Here is a 23356-nt window from a genome sequence, read left to right as displayed (position 1 = left end):
TTGAAAATTGCTGTTCACAGACGCTCTCCATCCAATCTGACAGAGCTTGAGCTATTTTGCAAAGACGAATGGGCAAAAATGTCCCTCTCTAGATACGCAAAGCTGGTAGAGACATCCTCAAAAAGACTTGCAGCTGTAATTGCAGCAAAAGGGGGTTTAAGTATTGACTCAGGGGGGGCTGAATATAAATGCACACCACACTTTTCACATATTTATTTGTAAAAAATTTGGAAAGCCATTTATTATTTTCCTTCCACTTCACAATTATACGCCACTTTGTGTTGGTCTATCACATAAAATCCCAATAAAATACATTTATGTTTTTGGTTGTAACATGAAAAAAATTTGGAAAATGTCAAGGGGTGTGAATACTTTTAAAAGGCACTATAATAGGTTGTAATGAGGCACAAAGATTGAAAGGAATAATGATTATAAATTAACAAAATTAAAATTGAAGCAAATAAAAATGATAGCCAGAAAAGAGAGGGTGTAGTGACCCCTACCATTGGTGGTCAGCTGAGAAGTGCCTGTCACATGGTTGTCAATGTACTGCTCCCTTACATTGTTGGCCAGTTTAGTGCCACTTGTACATTTGTGGTCAGTGGAAAAGAGTCACCTTACATTGCTGGTCGGTGGATAAGACCCTTGATCATTGTTGATCAGAGAAGAGGGGCCCCCTTTCACTATTGGCCAGCAGGAAAGGTGTCCCCTTACATTGGTGTTCAGTGGGAAAAATGAAGTTACAGTGGGAGTTACTATCAAGAATTCCCCCCCCCCCCTTTTACAGACAGCTAAAAAGATCATTGGTTACTTAACTAAAAGATAAGAGAAGGGTTGCCAAATTGATGGCTTTGCTGAATGATGCCAACCTTTGCAGAAACCATCAGGTAGAAGGCCATTCTGAAACTTCTCTGCTTAAGGGACCTCTGGAGGAACCTAAGTTGAGAGAGGCTGCTGTAGCTAGATCACTGGTGTCATTAGTTACTCTACATATCGGAGAGATAAGAGAAGAGCCTCCACTGGCACCACTTTGATGGCTCTGCTGAATGATGTCGGTCCTATGCAGACACCATCAGGTAAGAGGTCATTCTGGCACTGCTATCTGCTTAAGGGACCTCTGTAGGAAACTGAGTTGAGAAAAGCTCTCGCTAGACAAAAAGAAAAGTCTAGAAAGTATAAGTCAGCCCTTCTGAACTAGGGTTCTTACAGAAGTTGCTAGGGGTTCCTCTGGCAGTGGCAGATTGGCCTAACAGCTACACCTCCATCAATAGTAGGAGAAGAGTTTTCCACTAACATCTAACGCAAGGGGTAATTTCTACAATGACCATCAAAACACCACTGCCAAAGGGAGAATATCTCCACTAGCCAATGATGCAAAATGTTCTTCTACTGACCTCCATGAGATGGCATTTCTCCACCGACCAAGAATGTAAGGGGACATCTCTGTAAGGCGAGAAAGTAGGAGGAGGGGGGACAAGAAAAAGCAAGATAAAGTGGGAAGAGGGAGGTGTTTGATGAGATGGTCAACCAAATTAGGCAAAAGGATGGAGTTAGAATGCTTATTCACCTGAGCAAGGGTAGGAGTCTGGTTGAGTTAGAAGCATCTATATATAAACCAAAAGTTCTGGAATTTTGTGAAGCTTTCATTGGCATCAGCAAGTAGTTCTTTCATCATCATAATGTAGGGATAGTTGAAGACTTCCAATATACACCAAACAGTTTACTGCGTTTTTTTAACACTTTTAGGATCTTTGATGTAGACTGGGGAACTCAAGTGGTTTTTGTATGTTGCTGTTGAACCCTAAACCAAATGTAGAACAAAAAACAAAACAAAATGTTATGACCTATCTGTATTTGTTTTTGCCACTTTTATCGTTTTACCTAACTGTCACTTGCTTTCTAGTATGAAGCTATGAGCTTACAGTTGGCAAAGGAAGACGAAGATACCAGAAGGGCGCAAGACGAATTGCGAGAGAGGAGAACTGTGTTGCAGGCGCTACAGCTGGAGCTGGAGACAGCAGGAAACCAGGTGGGAACGATGAGTTATTGAGTGAATTACTGTATGGAGGAATAAAGGCAACGCAATGAAGTCATGTTCAGGAAAACGTAAAAAATGTAATTTATGCTTTAAATCAGTGGTCTCCCAAACTGCTGTGATGTGGTCCTTTGCTTGCCTTTATCTGGGCCTTGGGGCACTATTCCACCAACTGACTCCAATGATAGGGCACCATTCCCCCTACTGATACCATCAATTGGGCACTATTCCTATTTCCTACCACTGATACCAATGGTGGGACACTATTCCTCCCACTGAGACCAATGATGGGGCACTATTCCTCCCACTGATACCAATGATGGGGCACTATTCCTCCCACTGAGACCAATGATGGGGCACTATTCCTCCCACTGAGACCAATGATGGGGCACTATTCCTCCCACTGATACCAATGATGGGGCACTATTCCTCCCACTGATACCAATGATGGGGCACTATTCCTCCCACTGATACCAATGATGGGGCACTATTCCTCCCACTGATACCAATGATGGGGCACTACTCTGAGGGGCGCGCGCGGCGCGCTCTGTGATCGGCGATTCTATGAGACTCGCCTGATCACGGATCCGAGCAAGGGGTCGATCCTGACCCCTTACCACGTGATCAGCTGTCAGTCAATGACAGCTGATCATGTGACAAAACAGAGTCGGTAATCGGCTATTTTTCCTCCTCGCGCTGAGAAAAAAAAGCTGATCACCGGCGGCCATGATCGGGACATCAATCAGCCACCCAGCAGTGCCACCCATCAGTGCCCATAGTGCCATACATCAGTGCCATACATCAGTGCCCACAGTGCCATACATCAGTACCCACAGTGCCACCTATCAGTACCCACAGTGCCACCTATCAGTGCCCACAGTGCCACCTATCAGTGCCCACAATCTGCCTCAACAACAGTGCTGCACCTCAGTGTCACATATCCGTGCCCATCAATGTCATCTATCAGTGCCCATCAGTGCCGCCCATCAGTGCCCAGCAGTGCCACCTATCAGAGCCACCTATCAGTGCCACCTATCAGTGCCCATCAGTCCCATCTATCAGTGGTACCTATCAGTGCCCCTTAGTGCCACCCATCAGTTCCACCTATCAGTGCCATCTTATCTGTGCCCATCTTTGCCCATCAGTGCCGCCTTATCTGAGCCCATCAGTACTGCCTTATCTGTGCCTATCGGTGCCACCTTATCTGTGCCTATTAGTGTCGCCTTAACTGTGCCTATCAGTGGCCACCAGTGCAGCCTATCAGTGCCCACCAGTGGCGCCTATCAGTGCCCACTAGTGCCGCCTCATCAGCGCATTTCAATGAAGGAGAAAAATGATCTGTTTGCAAAATTTTATAACAAACTATTAAACATGAAATTTTTTTTTTTTACATCTTTTTTTGTTTGTTTAGCAAAAAATAAAACTCCCAACTGTAATTAAATACCACCATAAGAAAGCTCTATTTGTGGGGGAAAAAATTTTAAAAATTTAATTTGGGTTCAGTGTTGTATGACCGCGCAATTGTCATTCAAAGTGCATCAGTGCTGAAAACTGAAAATTGGTCTGGGCAGGAGGGGGGTTTAAGTGCCCAGTAAGCAAGTGGTTAAAGAAGGCCCTGATTCCCCCCACTGATACCAATGATGGGACATTATTCCTCCCACTGAGACCAATCATGGGGCACTATTCCTCCCACTGATACCAATGATGGGGCACTATTCCTACCACTGATACCAATGATGGGACATTATTCCTCCCACTGAGACCAATCATGGGGCACTATTCCTCCCACTGATACCAATGATGGGGTCACTATTCCTTCCACTGATACCAATGATGGGGCACTATTCCTCCCACTGATACCAATGATGGGGCACTATTCCTACCACTGATACCAATGATGGGGCACTATTCCTACCACTGATACCAATGATGGGACACTATTCCCCCCACTGATACCAATGATGGGGCACTATTCCTCCGACTGATACCAATGATGGGACACTATTCCTCCCACTGATACCAATGATGGGGTCACTATTCCCCCCACTGATACCAATGATGGGGTCACTATTCCTCCCACTGATACCAATGATGGGGCACTATTCCTCCCATGGATACCAATGATGGGGCACTATTCCTCCCACTGATACCAATGATGGGGCACTATTCCTCCCACTGATACCAATGATGGTGCACTATTCCTCCAACTGATACCAATGATGGGGCACTATTAAAGTTCCCCCTGTCCACATGTGCTTGCGCACAAAGGCTAACTCGTGTGGTCATCCCACACATTTGAGGTATCAACGCGAACATCAGATCATGGGGAATAATTCTAGCACCAGACCTCCTCTATTATTCTAAAGTGGAAACCAGTAAAGGCTTTTAAAACATCACCTATTGGATAGTAAAATTTACGTTGAGTGTCACCACTGCATGCATAGTGCCCCCTCATCCTCCTGTCCGGCCCTTTTCCAAGCCACATTCCTGTCTGAATATTGTGTCCGGGTTTCAGTCTGCCTGTAACCCGGACACATGATTCAAAACCCAGACTGTCCTGGTGAATCCCGGACAGGTGCGCAACCCTAGGCCATAGGTTGGGCACTGGGGGTTCTATAGGATACTAGGGCCGGGACAAAGGGTGGGCAGGAGGGGCGGTTGACCTGGGCACTGTAGTATCATCATGTGAGGTGGGGGGGCACCACAAAGAGGTTGAGGGATAGGATTTGTGTTTGGAAGGGGGAATTTTGTGGGCGGCAGGTGGTAAGGATTGTTCTAGGAGGGGAAATTTTAGGAGGTGTGCTAGGAGTGGTGATTTGAGGGGATTTTTGTTGGGAGGGGGGGATGGGGGGAAAAAGATTTGGGGGGGGGGGTTTGTGCTAGAAAAGGTAATATGGTAGGGGGGAAAGATTTGTGCTATATGGGGAATTTTTTTGGGGGGTGGGGGGGGGGAATTTTTGCTAGGAGGGGAAATTTGGGGGGGATTTGTGCTAAGATGGGGGATTGGGGAGAATTTGAGTTGGAAGGGGGGATTAGGAGTGGGGGAAGAGGATTTGTGCTCAGGAGAATTTGAGGGATAGCGTATTTGTAATAGGAGAGGGGAATTTTTTTTTGGGGGGGGGGGGTTGGTGCTAGGAGGGGAAATTTGGGGGGATGTGTGCTAAGATGGGGGATTGGGGAGAATTTGTGTTGGAAGGGGGGATTAGGAATGGGGGGAGAGGATTTGTCCTCAGAAGGAGAGTTTGAGGGATAGAGGATCTGTACTAGGAGAGGGGATTTTTTTTGGGGGGGGGGTGATTGGTGCTAGGAGGGGAAATTGGGGGGTTTTGTGCTAAAATGGGGGATTGGGGAGAATTTGTGTTGGAAGGGGGGATTAGGAGTAGGGGGAGAGGATTTGTGCTCAGAAGAAGAATTATAGGGATAGATGGATTTTTTTTGGGGGGGGGGGGGGTTGTGCTAGGAGGGGAAATTTGGGGGGGATTTGTGCTAAAATGGGGGATTGGGGAGAATTTGTGTTGGAAGGGAGATTAGGAATGGGGGGAGAGGATTTGTCCTTAGAAGGAGAATTTGAGGGATAGAGGATTTGTACTAGGAGAGGGGAAATTTTTTTGGGGGGCGGGATTAGTGCTGGGGGCATATGGGGAATGAGAGCATTTGATGAGCTGGGAGGGGGTGGGGTGGCAGAGACTCATGCTATGCTGGGAAGGAGATTTTGGGTGGTAAATTTGTATTGGGAGGCAGGGGAATGTATGCTTAAGTCAGCGATGGAGAACCTTGGCACCCCAGATGTTTTGGAACTACATTTCCCATGATGTTCAACTACACTACAGAGTGCATGAGCATCATGGGAAATGTAGTTCCAAAACATCTGGGGTGCCAAGGTTCACCATTATTGGCTTAGGGGTTAAGCATGTAGATGTTATTTTTGGGAGGGGGGGCGGGGATTTCTGCTGATACGTAATCCTCATACATCTTGAAGGTGGGGTGCAATTTGGCATGTTCTCCCTGGGCGCTAGGTGACCTTGATACCAGGGTCTAAAGATAAACCTATATTTTTCAGGTCAACGCCCTGAGACAAGACCTTCAGGAGACTGAGTTCCGCTACAAGAAGGAACTAGAGCGGCTTCAGGGTGACATCAGCGTAGTAGAACAAGACCTGTCGGAGGTTCTACGTGCCGTGCAGAACAACAAGCTGGAGTATGAGGCCCTGTGGAGGATTAAAGAGACTCTGGAAGCCGAAATTGCCGAGTATCGGCGTCTGCTGGATGGAGAACCACCGTGAGTATGTTCCAGCGTGGTGGCACCAGATGGAACACAGTTATTTCACAGCTGAATGGGGAGAAGTGATTCATTGTGACACCTCGGGAATGTGGCGGCTTTGTGTGATCCTCTCTATAAACAGAGGTCCGGCATTCCTCAGTTGTCCTCTCTGTGTGTGGGAGATTTAGGCTGATATTCATGTGTGAGATGTTCTTCAAAGCACCTTCATACCCATCTAATGTTGTAGGTACATTTCACAGCTTCGCCTTTACTGCCACCATCCAACTAGAGCTGAAAAATAAAAGATAAAAAAAGAATTTGTCGCTATGCAATCAATAATATGCCATTAAATGTAGTGTAGCGGTAGCCCCCCCCCCCCCCCCCGAAGGGACTGCTGAGTGTTGTGGCCCACCTGTCACCCTGCCCAGCCCACCATCCCCTTCCAGACACTCCAAGACAATGATCGGCTCATTAGCTTTGTTTTGTGTTTTTATTGAGGGATTACAACTTGGATGGAGTTAAGGAATTTATGAGATGCCCAACAGTGGCGGCCCGTGCATTAAGGGCGCCACCCCCTCTCTCCTGCCACCCCCCTCTAGCACCAATAGATAGATTCATGCATCCCCTACTCAGGCACCGGTCCCTTTTCGGGCGCAGGGCGTCTGAATTACAGCAGCGGGGGGTGGTTTTGAAGCACAGGCTCTAATAGGTGTCAAAAATAGTGACCCACGAGCGCCATGCTGGGCACTCGCAGGTCGCTCTGCTGTGTTAAAAAAGCGAATGAACATTCGCTTTCCTAACCCTAAACTGCCTTTCCACCAATCAGGTGCTCGGATCTGTTACCCGTCACCTGATTGGCTGAAACAACAGGCGCTGTGATTGGACGCCAAGCATCCAATCATAGCAGAGGACGGGAAGAGAGGACAGCGGAAGACATCGAGTAGCTGTCCCACCGAGACAGGGTAAGTGCAGATGGCAGGCCGGCGGGGGCGTGGCTGCATTTGAGGGGGCACTTGGCCGCACCTGCTGTTTTGCTGCGGCGTGCTATGCACAACGCATTACTACTTTCCTTGGGGCACCCAAAGGTGTCCCAGGGCACTAAAGTGTTTGGGTTTGGCTTGAAGAAAAGGTGGCAATTCTACCAGTCAGCCCTCTTCAGGCCCTGCCAGCCCTCCTGGATGCAGCTGTCTGTCTTCACTGCCCATGACACCACAGTCCTCTGGCTCTACATCCATCTCAGATTGCATCGTCCCAATCCGCTCCGGCATGCCTCCCCAGCGTTCCTGGCTGTGTGTCACTCACCAACACCTGGTGGCTCCCTCCTGGAGACTTGCCCGGCACTCCCAATCCACTCAGGCATGCCTCCCCAGTGTTCCTGGCTGTGAGTCGCTCACCAACACCTGGTGGCTCCCTCCTGGAGACTTGCCCAGCAGTCCCAATCTGCTCTGGCATGCCTACCCAGTGTTCCTGGCTGTGTGTCACTCACCAACACCTGGTGGATCCCTCCTGGAGACTTGCCCGGCAGTCCCAATCCACTCTGGCATGCCTCCCCAGTGTTCCTGGCTGTGTGTCGCTCAACAACACCTGGTGGCTCCCTCCTGCAGAATTGCCCGGAAGTACACTCCACTGTCCTCTCCTGCTCCTTGGTCAGGACACCCCTGTGGTTTGTACGAGGTTCTCTTCCACTCCCGAGCTCAAGGTCACCCCACCCCAGCCTGGGGCGCTTCCTCAAAGGCCACAACATCTAGTACTCCATCCCCCAGTTCTTCCACCCGGACAAGTCCTCCCCAGCTGGGCTGACTCCCAGGAATTTCAAGCAGGCCTTCCCCACTGCCAATCCTAGTTAGGGATTGGTCAGGGCTCCCTGAGACACCCGAGACAGCTCCACCTCTCTTCCTCTACTCCCTTCTGGAAGCCTCTAGAACAGTGATGGCGAACCTTGGCACCCCGGATGTTTTGGAACTACATTTCCCATGATTCTTTTGCACTCTGCAATGTAGTTGAGCATCATGGGAAATGTAGTTACGAAACATCTGGGGGTGCCAAGGTTCACCACCACTGGCCTAGAAGCAAGAGGGAGGTAACTGAAAGATGATGCCGTCTGTGAGTCTCCATCCTACTCTGAGCCGCTCCCAGCCCGCAGATCAAAGCAAACAGGCCTAGCTAACAGCTAGTCCTGATTAAATGTACCCGCTCTCTCAAAAATCTTAACTCTAGCACCTACCTAATGTAGAGGGTGCTACAGTAGTTTTTAACCACTTCCTGCCCAAGGACATCTTATGATGTCCTGGACTTTCAGTGGGAATATCTGAATGATGCCCGCAGCTACAGGCATCATTCAGATATCCTTGTTTTCTTCCAGCGATACTGTTCAGCATAAGAATGATCATAATGGCAGTTCCACTGCTTTATCGCTCTTACAGGCGACAGGAGGGGGAACCCCCCTTCCACCGCTATCCGGTGCTTCTCCAGGCCCTCCCATGCCATCGAGGGACCTGGAGAAAGAATCGCTCACTGCTGGATGATGAGCATAGAGATTTATGGTGGCCAAATGGTCATCTCTATGACTGTAGGAGGCCCAGGTCCACGACCGGGCCGCTGTTGTAAATAAAGCCACGAATGTGGCTGGTAAGCATGAGATCGTGGATTTTTTTTCCTGATCTCATGCTTTCCAGTCTGGAGGAGAGATGTGGGGTCTTATTGACCCCGCATCTTTCCATGAAGAGGACCTGTCACAATTCCTATTACAAGGGATCTTTACATTCCTTGTAATAGGAATAAAAGTGATAAAAAAAAATGCTGTAAAAGAAAGTAAAAAAAAAAAAATGTAAAACGCCCCTGTCCCCGGTAGCTTGCGCTCAGAAACAAATGCACACGTTAGTCCTGCCCACATATGTAAAACGCTGTTCAAACGACAAATGTGAGGTATCGCCGTGTGTGTTAGAGCACGCACAACGATTCTAGCACTAGACCTCCTCTGTAACTCTAAACATGTAACCTGTGAAAAAAATGTACACGTCGCCTATGGAGATTTTAAAGTACTGAAGTTTGGCACTATTCCATGAGTGTGTTCAACATGTCGGGTATCTATTTACTCGCCGTAACATCGTCTTTCACATTATATCAAAAAATTGGGCTAATTTTACTGTTTTGCTATTTTTGAAATCATGAAACAGTTTTTTTTCCAAAAAAAAAACACGGTTGAAAAATTGTTGCGCAAATACCGTGCGAGATAAAAAGTTGCAATTACCGCCATTTTATTTCCTAGGGTTTCTGCTGAAAAAAAATTATATAATGTTTAGGGGTTCTAAGTAATTTTCTAGCAAAAAAAAAAATATGATTTTTACATGTAGGAGAGGAGTGCCAGAATAGGCCCGGTATAGAAGTGGTTAAGGGCAACCGGTGTAAGCAATGCCGGGACTAAGGATGGGCGGGGGGGGGAGCTGCCCTGGGGCCAGTGGTATCATGTGAGATGAGGGCTAGAGATGGCCTTGCGGTTCGCCCGGCGGTCGGTTCGCGGCGAATTTAGCTTGTTCATGATTCGCCAGACCGGCGGACTTCTGGCGCTGTTCGCGGTGGCCATATTTATTTAAATTGTGAAGAACTTTGACCCATGACACATCCATCATGGGGTACAGGACAGCCAATTGAGACATTTCAGCACATGGACAATTGGACATTCACCCATACTTATAAATAGACCTGATCTGGCGGCCATTTTACATTCTGTCTTTTGTCAGTGTAGGGAGAGGTTGCTGTGTGGCGCAGGGACAGACTGTAGTGACACAAATCACTAGCTATTAGGTCCACAAAAGTCCTTTTAAGGACTGGTATAGGTGTACAGTATATAGGGTTCTGGTGCACTGCTGCTGACTGCTGTGCTGGTGATTGCTGAGTGCACTGCTGACCGATTCTGCAGCTGTCTTTTATCAGTGTAGGGACAGGATGCTGTGTGGAGCAGGGACAGTCAGTTTAATCACTAGCTATTACTATTAGGTCCACAAAGGTCCTTTTAAGGACTGGTATAGGTGTATGGTATATAGGGTTCTGGTGCACTGCTGCTGACGGCTGTACTGCTGATTGCTGAGTGCACTGCTGACCGATTCTGCAGCTGTCTTTTGTCAGTGTAGGGACAGGACGCTGTGTGAAGCAGGGACAGTCAGTTTAATCACTCACTAGCTATTACTATTAGGTCCACAAAGGTCCTTTTAAGGACCGGTAAAGGTGTACAGTATATAGAGTTGTACACGTATAATATACTTTTTTTAAATATAGAAAGTATATTATGGTTCACTGCTGACTGCTGTGCTGCTGAGTGCTGCCCGATTCTGCAGCTGTCTTTTATCAGTGTAGGGACTGAGGGACAGTTTGGTGTTCTGAGCAGGGACAGTCTGCAAATCACTTGCTACTAGGTCCACAAAGGTCCTTTTATAGGTGTACAGTATATAGGGTTGTACACGTATAATATACCGTATTTTTCCGTGTATAAGACGCCCCCATGTATAAGACGCCCCCCACTTTTGCAACCCAGAATTAAGAAATCCATATTTTAAACAGGTAAAACAGAACACAGTTTTATTTAGTAATTAAAGTTTACATACCAGTATATTATGCATCATATCACTTTATTCAACCTCTGTTGCATCTTCTTCATCACTAGTTCCAGACAGAATTTCTTCAACTTCTTTTGCATCACTGCTGTCTTCTGAGTCACTGTCTAAATATGTGAGATCATCCTCAGTTCCGTCCATTTCATTGCTGATTCCACATTTCTTGAAGGACTTCACAATCACCTCTTGTTTGACGCCATGCCATGAGTTTAGGACCCAATTGCAGACCTCGGTAATGGTTGGTTTTTTCACTCTTCCTGCCGGGGTCAAGTTATCACCTGCTTTTTGCATCCATCTGCTCCATTCTTCTCTCATCAGGACCTTAAATGGCTTGTTGATTGAAACATCTAGTGGCTGTAGCTGACCTGTAAGTCCACCAGGAATAACTGCTAGGTGTGTTCGCAAATCTGATGCAACCCTTTTAGTCTTTTCTGTTAAATGTGCTCGGAATTGATCAAAGACAAGCAGAGCTGGCTTCTTTAAGAGCCCTCCAGGTCTTCTGGACCAAACCTTTGCAAACCAAATGGCCATAATGTCTTCATTCATCCATCCCTTCTCTTGAACTTGCACAATAATGCCAGGTGGTATGGTCTCTTTAGGATAGGTTTTCCTCTTGAAAATAAGCATAGGAGGCAGTTTAGTACCATCTGCACAGCATGAAAGCACAGCAGTATAGTGTGTCTTTTCATGGCCACTTGTTTTTATTGGCACTGTTTTGATTCCTTTCACATCAACAGTTCTGTTGGAAGGCACATCAAAATTGAGAGGGACCTCATCCATGTTTGCAATCTGACTTGGTTCAAAATCATATTTTTTCCGAAGTTTTATGACATAGGAGTGAAACTGTTGGATTTTATCCTCGTAAACTGGTGGCATTTTCTGAGCTAACTTTGTTCGTGTTCTCATGGCCAGCCCTTCTCTCCTCATGAAATTGAAGCACCATTTTGCCTTTCCTGTAAAATCAACAATGTTCATTTCGCCTGCAAACATTCTTGCCTGACATTGAATAAGTTTGGTTGACACACATAAGCCACTCTGGCGCTGCTCCAAAATCCAAGTTTTAAGCCTCTGCTCCAAATTTGGCCATTTTGCTGGTTTTCCCCTTAAGGCCTTCTTCTTTTTTGGCATCTTAAGGAGTTGCTCTTCCTGTTTTCTCCACTGTCTGATCATACTCTCAGTGGGGGGAGGTCCAAACTGTCTCTCTGCAGCTCTATTCCCATGCTCTTTTGCATAGCTAACTACACTGAGTTTGAATTTTGAAGAATAGGACAGTCTCTTACTTTTATTACCGGTATTCTGTGACATCTTGGGCTCAAAACGCTCCGCTCTCTGCATCTGCGCAGTCTCCACGTCGAACGGGATCGCATCTGCGCACTCTCCACCTCCGCCTCTACCTCCAGCTGACGTCACTAGCATACAGCTCGTGATTGGAGGAAGCCGTTCGTAAGCTACGCACCATCTATGCACCCGCGCGGCTCTCTCCCAGGCTGACTGACCGTGTATAAGACGCTGCTCGAATTTCAGCCTAACAATTTAAGGATAAAGTAGCGTCTTATACACGGAAAAATACGGTACCGTATATACTCGAGTATAGGCCGACCCGAATATAAGCCGAGGCCCCCAATTTACCCCCAAAAAAACTGGCAAACTTATTGACTCGTGTATAAGCCGAGGGTGAGACATGCCTGTCCATCCCTGTGTGTGTGTCCGTCCATCCCTGTGTGTCCGTCCATCCCTGTGTGTCCGTCCATCCCTGTGTGTCCGTCCATCCATCCCTGTGTGTGTGTGTGTCCATCCATCCATCCATCCCTGTGTGTGTGTGTCTCCATCCATCCATCCCTGTGTGTGTGTGTCTCCATCCATCCATCCCTGTGTGTGTGTGTCTCCATCCATCCATCCATCCCTGTGTGTGTGTGTGTGTGTGTGTGTGTGTGTGTGTCCAGCCTACCTGTGTCCCGAGCCTTTGTCCCGAGCCTCCGTCCCGTGCCTTGCCTCCTTGCCTCCGTCCCGTGCCGTGCCTTGCCGCCGTGCCTTGCCTCCGTCCCGTCCCGTCCCGTCCCGTGCCGTGCCTTGCCTTGCCTCCGTCCCGTGCCCTCTTCGTCGGCGCCTCGGCGGCCATTGTAAAATTTAAAAGCTGCGCCGCCGCCTTCGCCTGTGATAGGCGGAACACTGAATTTCCCAGCAGCCTGTGTTCCGCCTATCACGGACATCGTATCATCCTCGTCCGTAGTACGAGGATGATACGATGTCCGTGATAGGCGGAACACAGGCTGCTGGGAAATTCAGTGTTCCGCCTATCACAGGCGAAGGCGGAGCCGGAGGCGCGGCTTTTGAATTATAGAATGGCCGCTGTCTGTCTGCTCGACACGCTGATCGAGCGGGCAGACAGCGATGACTCGAGTATAAGCCGAGGGGGGCACTTTCAGCCTCAAAAAAGAGGCTGAAAATCTCGGCTTATACTCGAGTATATACGGTACTTTCTTTCAAATATACAAAGTTTATTATGGTGCACTGCTGACTGCTGTGCTGCTGAGTGCTGTCCGATTCTGTAGCTGTCTTTTATCAGTGTAGGGACTGAGGGACAGTTTGGTGTTCTGAGCAGGGACAGTCTGCAAATCACTTGCTACTAGGTCCACAAGGGTCCTTTTATAGGTGTACAGTATATAGACTTGTACAGGTATAATATACTTTCCACATACATACTGCACTTCTCTAGAGACTTTTGTCACAGGGTCATTTAAAAAATGACAGGCAGAAGAAGAGGCAGGCCCTTCCGCAGGGGTGGTAGGGGTAGGGCAGGAGCAACAGACTTGAGCCAAAGTGGCAAATTGCAGAAGGCGCATAAGATTACGTCAAAGGACGCACCAGACTTGGTTGAGTGGCTCACTCAGCCTTACTCTTCTGCACCCTCCTCATCCTCTCGATCTGCACCCTATTCTTCACTCTCTGCTGTGTGCACCCCCAAAGAAACTACCACCAACACCACCACCACCATATACCTTCCACTTGAGTCACAGGAATTATTTTCCAATCCATCACAAGACATTGCCGATGTGCAGCCACTCTTGGCATTGGATCAGGAAGAGGAGGTAGCAACAACCCCCACTCAGCAGTCTGACGACAGTACTCAAATCAGCCCAAGGAGGAGGTTGGTTCCCGGTGCTGCCTACTCCGAGATCTCTAAATATATACAGGTGGGGAAGGTGACGTCGATGATGACGTGTCTAGTGATGTCACGTGGGTGCCCACAAGAGAGGAAGAGGAGGGGAGTTCAGAGGGAGATATGGACCAGCAGATAGGGATGGGAAGCAGGCAGAACTTAGATTGCACAGGAGGGACAAAGCAGACTGCTAATGTATCAGGAGCGAGTCATCGACCATGTACGTTCACATCTGGCGCTCCCAGGATGCCGGCACATGGCTCCGCAGTGTGGGCTTTTTTTAACGTGTCCGCTGCTGACAATAGTGTTGCCATCTGCAGTCTTTGCAGTCAACGCATAAGTCGCAGTAATCCCAACACTCATCTAGGGACGACCGCCTTAAGAAGGCACATGAGCTGCCATCACAGAGCCCAGTGGGAGCAACAGAACACACAAAGCCACACTCCAGGCTCTCACCATCCAGCCTCGTCTTCTACTTCTCCTTCTCCTCTCTCCTCACAATTGTCCTCCACTCCACCTTCCATCATGCTATCCTCACGTTTTTCTGGAAAAAGGCAGGCTTCTGTGGGCCAAATGTTGGAGCGTAAAAAAATGATGACGCCGGATAACCCTCTTGCTCAACGGTTGACGGCTGGCTTGTCAGAACTGATAGCCCGCCAACTACTGCCATATAAGCTGGTGGACTCGGAGGCCTTTCGAAAATTTGTGGCCATTGGAACACCACAATGGAAGGTCCCAGGAAGGAAGTATTTCTCACAGAAGGGCATCCCAGAGCTATATGGCCATGTTCAGCGGCAAGTGAATGTATCTCTGGCACACAGTGTCGGTGCCAAGATGCATCTGACCACAGAGACGTGGTCTAGCAAACACGGGCAGGGAAGGTATATCACTTTTACTGCCCACTGGGTGAACCTTCTGACGGCCGTCAAGCATGTAACCCGCGGCACCCATGTAGATTTGGTTTTACCACCACGGATTGCATGCAGGCCTGCCTCTTCTTCTCCTCCTCCTACTCAATCCTCCTCCCTCTCCTCCTCAGCTGACTCCTCCTTTTCTGCTGCTAGCGTCTCTTCTGCTGCGCCGCCCAAGCTCCCCAGAACCTATTCGACATGCCAGGTGAGACTTTGCCATGCTGTGCTGCGTCTGTTGTGCCTGGAAGCTAAGAGCCACACTGGCAATGCACTCCTTTCAACTTTGCGTTCACAGGCAGATCAGTGGCTAACACCGCTCAATTTGACAGTTGGTAAAGTGGTGTGTGACAACGGTGCCAATCTGCTTAGCGCATTGAAACAGGGCAAAATTACACATGTGCCATGCATGGCACATGTCTTAAACTTGGTCGTGCAGCGATACATTGTCCAATACCCTGGGGTCCAGGACATCTTGCGGCAGGCAAGGAAAATCTCGGCCCATTTCAGAAGATCTTACATGGCCATGGCTCGCCTTGCTGACATTCAGCGGCGACACAATCTGCCGGTCAGACGTCTTATTTGCGATTGCCCGCTGTGAGGGAACTCAACCTTCTATATGCTTGATAGACTGCTCCAGCAGAAACGTGCAGTTAACGACTTCCTGTACGAACAAGTTCTGAGGAGCTTGGTTTTTTTTCACTGCGCCAGTGGCTGCTCATGCAGGCCGCATGCAGACTTCTGTGGCCATTTGATGAGATCACCAAACTGGTCAGTTGCAACCATGGCGCCATCAGTGACATCGTACCTTATGCCTTCTTTATTGAGCGTGCATTGCATTGTGTCATTGATCAAGCTGTGGAGGAGCAGGAGCAGGAAGATGAGGAAGTCGCAATGCTGGATGAATCCCCAGGGGGGCTACTCTATCTGAGACAAGTCAACAACAGGAGTCTGAAGAGGAGTCAGAGGAGGATGGTGCTGGGGCGGATGAGGAGGAGCAAGAAGAGCATGCTTTAAACCTTTCTGGGATCCCTATTATTGTGCGTGGATGGGGAGAGGAGAACGAGGAGGACAACATTATCCTGGATGATGAGCAGGAGCCAGGCCACCACACCGCTTCCAGTTTAGTGCAAATGGGGGCCTTCATGCTCCAGTGTTTTAACAGGGACCCCCGTATAAAAAGCATAAGGGTCAAGGACGAATACTGGGTGGCAACGTACTTAGACCTCCGGTACAAACACAAAATGGCGGAAATGTTACCACCATCACAGAGGGCTGTCAGAATGGAGCACTTGCAGACCTTACTTCGACAACTGCTGCATTCTGCTTTTGCAGAGGAGGAATTCTTTCAGCCGACCCATCGACAGGTGTCATCCGGATCCAGCATCAGGGAATGCCTAGACCCACAGGTGTCCGACTACATCGGGTTAACGGCCGATGTGGACGCTCTGAGGAGTGATGAACCCCTGGACTACTGGGTGGGCAGGCTTGACCTCTGGCCAGAGCTTGCCCAATTTGCAATGGAACTGTTGGCTTGCCCCTCGTCCAGTGTCCAGCGTCCGAAAGGACGTTCAGCACAGCAGGGGGGATCGTGACCGATAAGCGCACTCGCCTAGCTCACGACAGTGTTGACTACCTGACATTTATAAAAATGAATGAGGCATGGATCTCGGAGTAATTCAACACATGTGACCAGTAGATTCATAACTCTATAAAGATTTATTTAATCAAGCACACAGACCTCTTTTCTACCTTTGGCTCACTTCCTTGTACAAAAAAAGCACACCGTACTATATGCCCGTACCCTCCTGTTTGAAGAGGTTGAGTGATGTCATATTTTTGGGTCCCGCAGCGAGTTGCTGGTATCCGTGCTGCTGTCAGTGCTCTCTATCTTGGCGCTGGTGACAGTGCTCTCTCTCTATCTTTGTTCTGGTGTAGTCTCAGTGCTCTCTATCTCGGTGCTGGTGTGGTGTCGGTGCTCTCTATCTTGGTGCTGGTGTCAGTGCTCTCTATCACGGTGCTGATGTCAGTGCTCTCTATCACGGTGCTGGTGTGGTGTCAGTGCTCTTTATCTCAGTGCTGGTGTGGTCTCAGTGCTCTCTATCTCGGTGCTGGTGTGGTCTCAGTGCCCTCTATTTCAGTGCTGGTGGGGTTTCAGTGCCCTCTATCTCAGTGCTGGTGTGGTCTCAGTGCTCTCTATCACGGTGCTGGTGTCAGTGCTCTCTATCACGGTGCTGGTGTCAGTGCTCTCTCTCTATCTTGGTGCTGGTGTGGTCTCAGTGCTCTCTATCACGGTGCTGGTGTCAGTGCTCTCTATCACGGTGCTTGTGTGGTGTCAGTGCTCTTTATCTCAGTGCTGGTGTGGTCTCAGTGCTCTCTATCTCGGTGCTGGTGTGGTCTCAGTGCCCTCTATCTCAGTGCTGGTGTGGTCTCAGTGCTCTCTATCACGGTGTTGGTGTCAGTGCTCTCTATCACGGTGCTGGTGTGGTGTCAGTGCTCTCTATCTCGGTGCTTGTGTGGTCTCAGTGCTCTCTATCACGGTGCTGGTGTGGTGTCAGTGCTCTCTATCTCGGTGCTGATGTGGTCTCAGTGCTCTCTATCACGGTGCTGGTGTCAGTGCTCTCTATCACAGTGCTGGTGTGGTGTCAGTGCTCTTTATCTCAGTGCTGGTGTGGTGTCAGTGCTCTCTATCTCGGTGCTGGTGTGGTCTCAGTGCCCTCTATCTCGGTGCTGGTGTGGTCTCAGTGCTCTCTATCTCGGTGCTGGTGTGGTCTCAGTGCTCTCTATCTTGGTGCTGATGTGGTCTCAGTGCTCTCTATCTCAGTGCTGGTGTGTTCTCAGTGCCCTCTATCTTGGTGCTGGTGTGGTCTCAGTGCTCTCTATCACGGTGCTGGTGTCAGTGCTCTCTATCATGGTTCCGGTGTGGTGTCAGTGCTCTCTATCTCGGTGATGGTGTCAGTGCTCTCTATCACGTGCTGGTATCAGTGCTCTCTATCACGGTGCTGGTGTCAGTGCTCTCCATCTCGGTGCTGGTGTCAGTGCTCTCTATCTCGGTGCTGGTGTCAGTGCTCTCTATCACGGTGCTGGTGCCAGTGCTCAGTCTCTATCGCGGTGCTGGTTTCAGACAGTGAGGGAGATAGCAGCGGAGAAGCCCATCAGCAGGCAGTGCCAACACCATGGCTGAGGATCAGCACTGGACTGGCACCTCCGGACCACCACAGTGGAGCCCTGCATAGGTGGGGGAAAGGGCCGAGCAGAGGGAAGGGCTCAAGCACAGGTTGGCACACTGGGACAGTGGCACAGGACTGCGCTGCCCTGACTGTGGCCATTAAAGTCAATGGGGTCCGTGAAACTTCCCATTGCAAGTTCGTCCATCACTAATGAGGGCCACCACGTGGAGCCTGGAGTCTTCCTGTCACTGCAATCTGACAGAAGTCAGAAGTAGTGACAGCAGTGTTACTACTACTGTCAGCATTGAGCCCGGGTGGAGGAAAGAGCTGGGAGGAGGTTCAGGCTGTACTCTCTCCCCTTCCAGGTGCTCAGTCCTGAGCTGAATGCCCCCGCATCTTTCCCTGCTGGCTAGTATTTGTACTGGGGGGATGGATTAGTTATAGGCAGAGGAAGAGTTGGAATTGTGTGGGGATTGGGGAAACTTAGGGGGGGATTTGTGTAAAAAACTGTGATTTGAGGGAGAGGGTTTTTCCTAGGAGGGGTGATTGTGGGGGATTTGTGGTGGAAGGGAAAGATGTGGGGAGATTTCTGCTGGAGGGTGAATTTGGGGGTTGCTGGGCGTAAGATTTGTTCTAGGAGGAGAAATTTGTCAGGGGAGAAGAATTCTGCTGGGGGTGATTTGGGGGGGAGGGGGTGGTAGGAAGGGTGATTTAGGGGGATTTGTGCTGGGAGGGAGGATGGGGGAAGAGGATTTTTGCTAGATGGGGGGATTTGGGGTGGTGCTAGAAGGGGTGATTTAGAGGAGGAATTTGGGGGTTGCTGGGGGGAAAGATTTGCTCTAGGAGGGGAGATTTGTCAGGGGAGAGGATTTCTGCTGGGGGTGATTTGGGGGGGGGTGGTCAGAAAGGGTAATGTAGAGGGGGAATTTGGGAGTTGCTGGGAGGGAAAGATTTGCTCTAGGAGGGGAGATTTGTCAGGGGAGAGGATTTCTACTGGGGGTGATTTGGGGGGTGTGGTCCGAAGAGTGATTGGGGGGGGGATTTGGGGGTTGCCGGGGGGAAAGATTTTCTCCAGGAGGGGAGATTTGTCAGGGGAGAGGATTTCTGCTGGGGGGGATTTGGATGTGGGTGATTTGGGGGGGAAGATTTGCTCTAGGAGGGGAGATTTGTCAGGGGAGAGGATTTCTGCTGGGGGCGATTTGGGGGGTGTGGTAGGAAGGGTGATTTAGGGGGATTTGTGCTGGGAGGGAGGATAGGGAAGAGGACTTTTGCTAGATGGGGGGGATTTGGGGTTGTGCTAGAAGGGGTCATTTAGAGGGGAAATTTGGGGGTTACTGGGGGGAAAAGATTTGCTCTAGGAGGGGAGATTTGTTAGGGGAGCAGATTTCTGCTGGGGGTGATCTGGGGGGTGTAGTTGGAAGAGCGACTTAGGGGGATTTGTGCTGGGGGGGGATGGAGGAAGAGGGTTTTTTCAAGATGGGGGGGATTGGGGTTGTGCTACAAGGGTTGATTTGCAGGAGGAATTTGGGGGTTGCTGAGGGGTAAGATTTGGTCTAGGAGGGGAGATTTCTCAAGGGAGAGGATTTCTGCTGGGGGTGATGGGGGGTAGGAAGAGTGATTTAGGGGGATTTCTGCTGGAAGGGAGGATGGGGGAAGAGCATTTTTGCTAGATGGGGGAGGGGGGATTTGGGGTTGTGCTAGAAGGGCTGATTTGGAGGAGGAATTTGGGGGTTGCTGAGGGGGTAAGATTTTTCTAGGAGGGGAGATTTCTCAGGGGAGAGGATTTCTTCTGGGAGTGATTTGGGGGATGTGGTTGGAAGGGTGATTAAGGGGGGATTTGTGCTAAGAATTTATTCTTAGGGGTAAAAATTAGTACTCAATTTTTATTTTGGGGGGGGGGGTGGGAGGGTATCTTTGCTGACACACAATGCTCATACATCTTGGGGGGTCCAGGGAAATGAAATTTGAGTCCTGGTAAGCAAATAGGAGTGGGGGTGGGGTCTAGTAAAATCCATTTATTAATTTAGGGAGAAATGAAAAATAAAGCTGCTCCGCCTTAATATGTTGTTCTACTGAGCGCGTCCAAGATGGCTGCCTCACCTCCTGCCCGCAACAGCAGATAAAGTGCTTTAATTCCTTAGGCAAAGTTTATTTTATTTAGAACGTAGCCACAGCCTGAGTTAAAAAAAAGCCCCTCCCCTGTCAGCATTCCACAAAGAAGGACCTTTGTATGGAAGCAGTGGCCTCTCTTCAGAGGTCCAACACACCATGGGTGTGCCAAACATAACCAAAGAGCCCCCCACTGAGCAACGGAAGGGATCTACACTCCATATTACTATGACTTATCCCAACAGGGGACATTGACCTTATATGGCCATGTGGTCATGTTAGGTCAATGATGTCATGGCCACTTTTGCCGGAATCCTGAACCCCCAGCTCATTGGCTCAGTACCAACAGCTGACTTCCAGGTTCGGATCAAAGTAAGAGCCAAATCAGCCTAAGTACAAAAGTTCATGACAAGAGATGGTCAAACCCAAGTGTTTATTGAACAAAGGTATAAGATCAAGGCAACACATTTCAGGGGATGTTCCTCCCCCTTCCTCAGGGCTGAAATCATGGATATGAATGGACCCACAATGAGATACAATTAGTAGACTTAAGTAAGGGCTTGATCCAAACTGTCAAACCTGGAGTTTTTGCTGTAAGTATAGTCCCTTACATATATATAAAATATACATCAATATATACTGTATATTTATATATTGATATCTTCCATGGTAGTCTTTCAAACAGTGTTTTAGATCTATTGATTTTTTTTATTGATTTTTCTTTTTATTCTTTACCTTCATTTTTTCAATTTTCTTAACTTTGCTTGGTATTTTTTTTTCAGTGTTTCAGAACAAGAAAATTTCCTTTTTCTTTTTTTCTCAAACATTGTTTAAAAGGATTTGGTTTTACAATTTTTTTTTCCTATCTATTGATTTGAAAGGAAATCAAATATTTTTTGTAAAGTAATATTGCCTAAAGAAAGCCTATTTTTTCCTCCCAAAAAAAATGTATTACTTTGTTAACTTAAGTAGGTATTGCACATGTCATATTTGTCCCTTCCCCATTGAGGAAATATATATACATCTATCTATATATATTTATAATTGGTATAACTTGTAATCACAGCCACGTGAAAAAAAACACATGGCTGTGCAAAAATATCATTTTGTTTATTAGTGACTACATGCTATACTTACATAAATATATACTGTATGTATATTTAGATTTATAATATCTTCCATGGTAGTCTTTCAAACAGTGTTTTAGATCTATTGATTTTTTTTATTGATTTTCTTTTTATTCTTTGCCTTAATTTTTTTTTTCCATTTTCTTAACTTTGCTTGGTATTTTTTTTCAGTGTTGCAGAACAAGAAAATTAGCTTTTTTTTTTTTTCAGACATTGTTTAAAATGATTTGGTTTTACATTTTTTTTCTATCTACTGATTTGAAAGGAAATAAAATATTTTTTATAAAGTAATATTGCCAAAAGAAAGCCTATTTTTTTTCCACCCAAAACTGTATTACTTTGTTAACTTAAGTAGGTATTGCACATGTAGTATTTGTCCCTTCCCGATGGATCTACCTATCTATATATATTTATATCTATCTATCTATCTATCTATCTATCTATCTATCTATCTATCTATCTATCTATCTATTTATCTATCTATATATGAAGAAAAAAAAAACACATGGCTGTGCAAAAATATTATTTTATTTATTAGTGACTACATGCTATACTTACATAAATATATACTGTATGTATATTTATATTTATAAAATAAATATATATATAATACCGATTTGGATTTACAATTTTTTTTCTATCTATTGATTTGAAAATAAATCAAATATTTTTTGTAAACTAATATTGCCAAAAGAAATCCTAATTTTCTTTCCCCCCCAAAAATGTATTACTTTGTTAACTTAAGTAGGTATTGCACAATAAACAGGCCCATAGTGAAAACGTAAAAATTGCTCTGGTCTGTAAGGAGTGTACAGGTACGAAAGCTGAAAAGCTTAGAATTTAAAATAAATGATGCAGAGAAAATAAAATAAACTTGGTGATAACACTATAATCTGTACTTTTTACAAGTGTGTTCGTTCTAGTTTTATATTAATTTGTTTTTATATGGTTTTGTTTTGTTTTTTATTCAGAGAGAAGATCATAATCCCTGAACCAAAACGTAAGTTATCTTTGGTTTTTAATTTCGATTATTTTTTTTTTTTTAACAAAGGTATTCAATTAGAATTCTCAAGTCTAAATGTTAAAAAAATTTTTTTATAAAGATCCAGTAACCAATATTGGATTCTAAAATGATTTGTAAAATATATCTAAGCACACAAAATGCTATTGGAAAGATAAATTCCAACAAAGGGTCTTAAAAATATCAGTACTTAGAAATTTCTTCTTATAGGATTTATGGAAAAATCTGCAGAGCTGTTCGTTCTGTAAAACCGCAAGTACGGGGGCAAAAATTTAATATTTATAGGTTACACAGGGCGGTTGTTTAACTCTGAGAGGCCGTCGTATGACGGCCTCCCAGTATTCCGCTCTCGCGCGCCCCCTGGGGTGCGCACTCGAGAGCATCCGTGACCACGGATCACGGTAAACGGCCGCTCGTCGCGGCCGTTTACCACGTGATCGCTCCGTCAAATGACATAACATAACATAACATGACGCCGGTTTCTCCCTCCCCCTCTCTGTACCGATCGGTACAGCGGAGGGGGAAGAGATCGGTGTCAGTAGCGCTGTGGGCTGCATCTGCAGTGCCCACATCGCTGCTCACCGAAATTTAACCCCTCAATTCCCTGCCATTACTCTGCAATACCCTGCAATACTCTGCAGTACCAGCAAATACCCTGCAGTACCAGCAAATACTCTGCAAATACTCTGCAATTACTCTGCAAATACTCTGCAAATACTCTGCAATTACTCTGCAAATACTCTGCAATTACTCTGCAAATACTCTGCAAATACTCTGCAATTACTCTGCAATTACTCTGCAAATACTCTGCAAATACTCCGCAAATACTCTGCAACACCCGCCAATACTCTGCAACACCAGCTAATACTCTGCACTACCCTCCAATACTCTGCAGTACCCGCCAATACTCTGCAGTAAAATTCCAGCCAATACTCTGCAATACCCTGCCATAAATT

General features: G+C 47.2%; 1 protein-coding gene across 2 annotated transcripts in view; it reads left to right on the top strand.

The window, feature by feature from the left end:
• LOC143956264 (keratin, type I cytoskeletal 18-like) overlaps window positions 1-23356 on the top strand; it is a 76698-nt gene that overhangs the window by 36785 nt on the left and 16557 nt on the right. For both annotated transcript variants that reach the window (XM_077466505.1, XM_077466575.1), the window contains exons 6-8: window positions 1904-2029; window positions 6096-6313; window positions 22351-22379. In XM_077466505.1, the coding sequence (XP_077322631.1) occupies window positions 1904-2029; window positions 6096-6313; window positions 22351-22379 (373 nt within the window). The remainder of the gene's footprint in view (window positions 1-1903; window positions 2030-6095; window positions 6314-22350; window positions 22380-23356) is intronic.

Source organism: Lithobates pipiens, unplaced genomic scaffold (genome assembly GCF_037356315.1).
Source record: "Lithobates pipiens isolate NorthernLeopardFrog02 unplaced genomic scaffold, aLitPip1_a1.2 Scaffold_1, whole genome shotgun sequence".
In the NCBI taxonomy this organism is placed as follows: domain Eukaryota; kingdom Metazoa; phylum Chordata; class Amphibia; order Anura; family Ranidae; genus Lithobates; species Lithobates pipiens.
The sequence above is the reverse complement of the archived record's forward strand: the minus strand, read 5'-3'. Positions and strand labels throughout refer to the sequence as shown.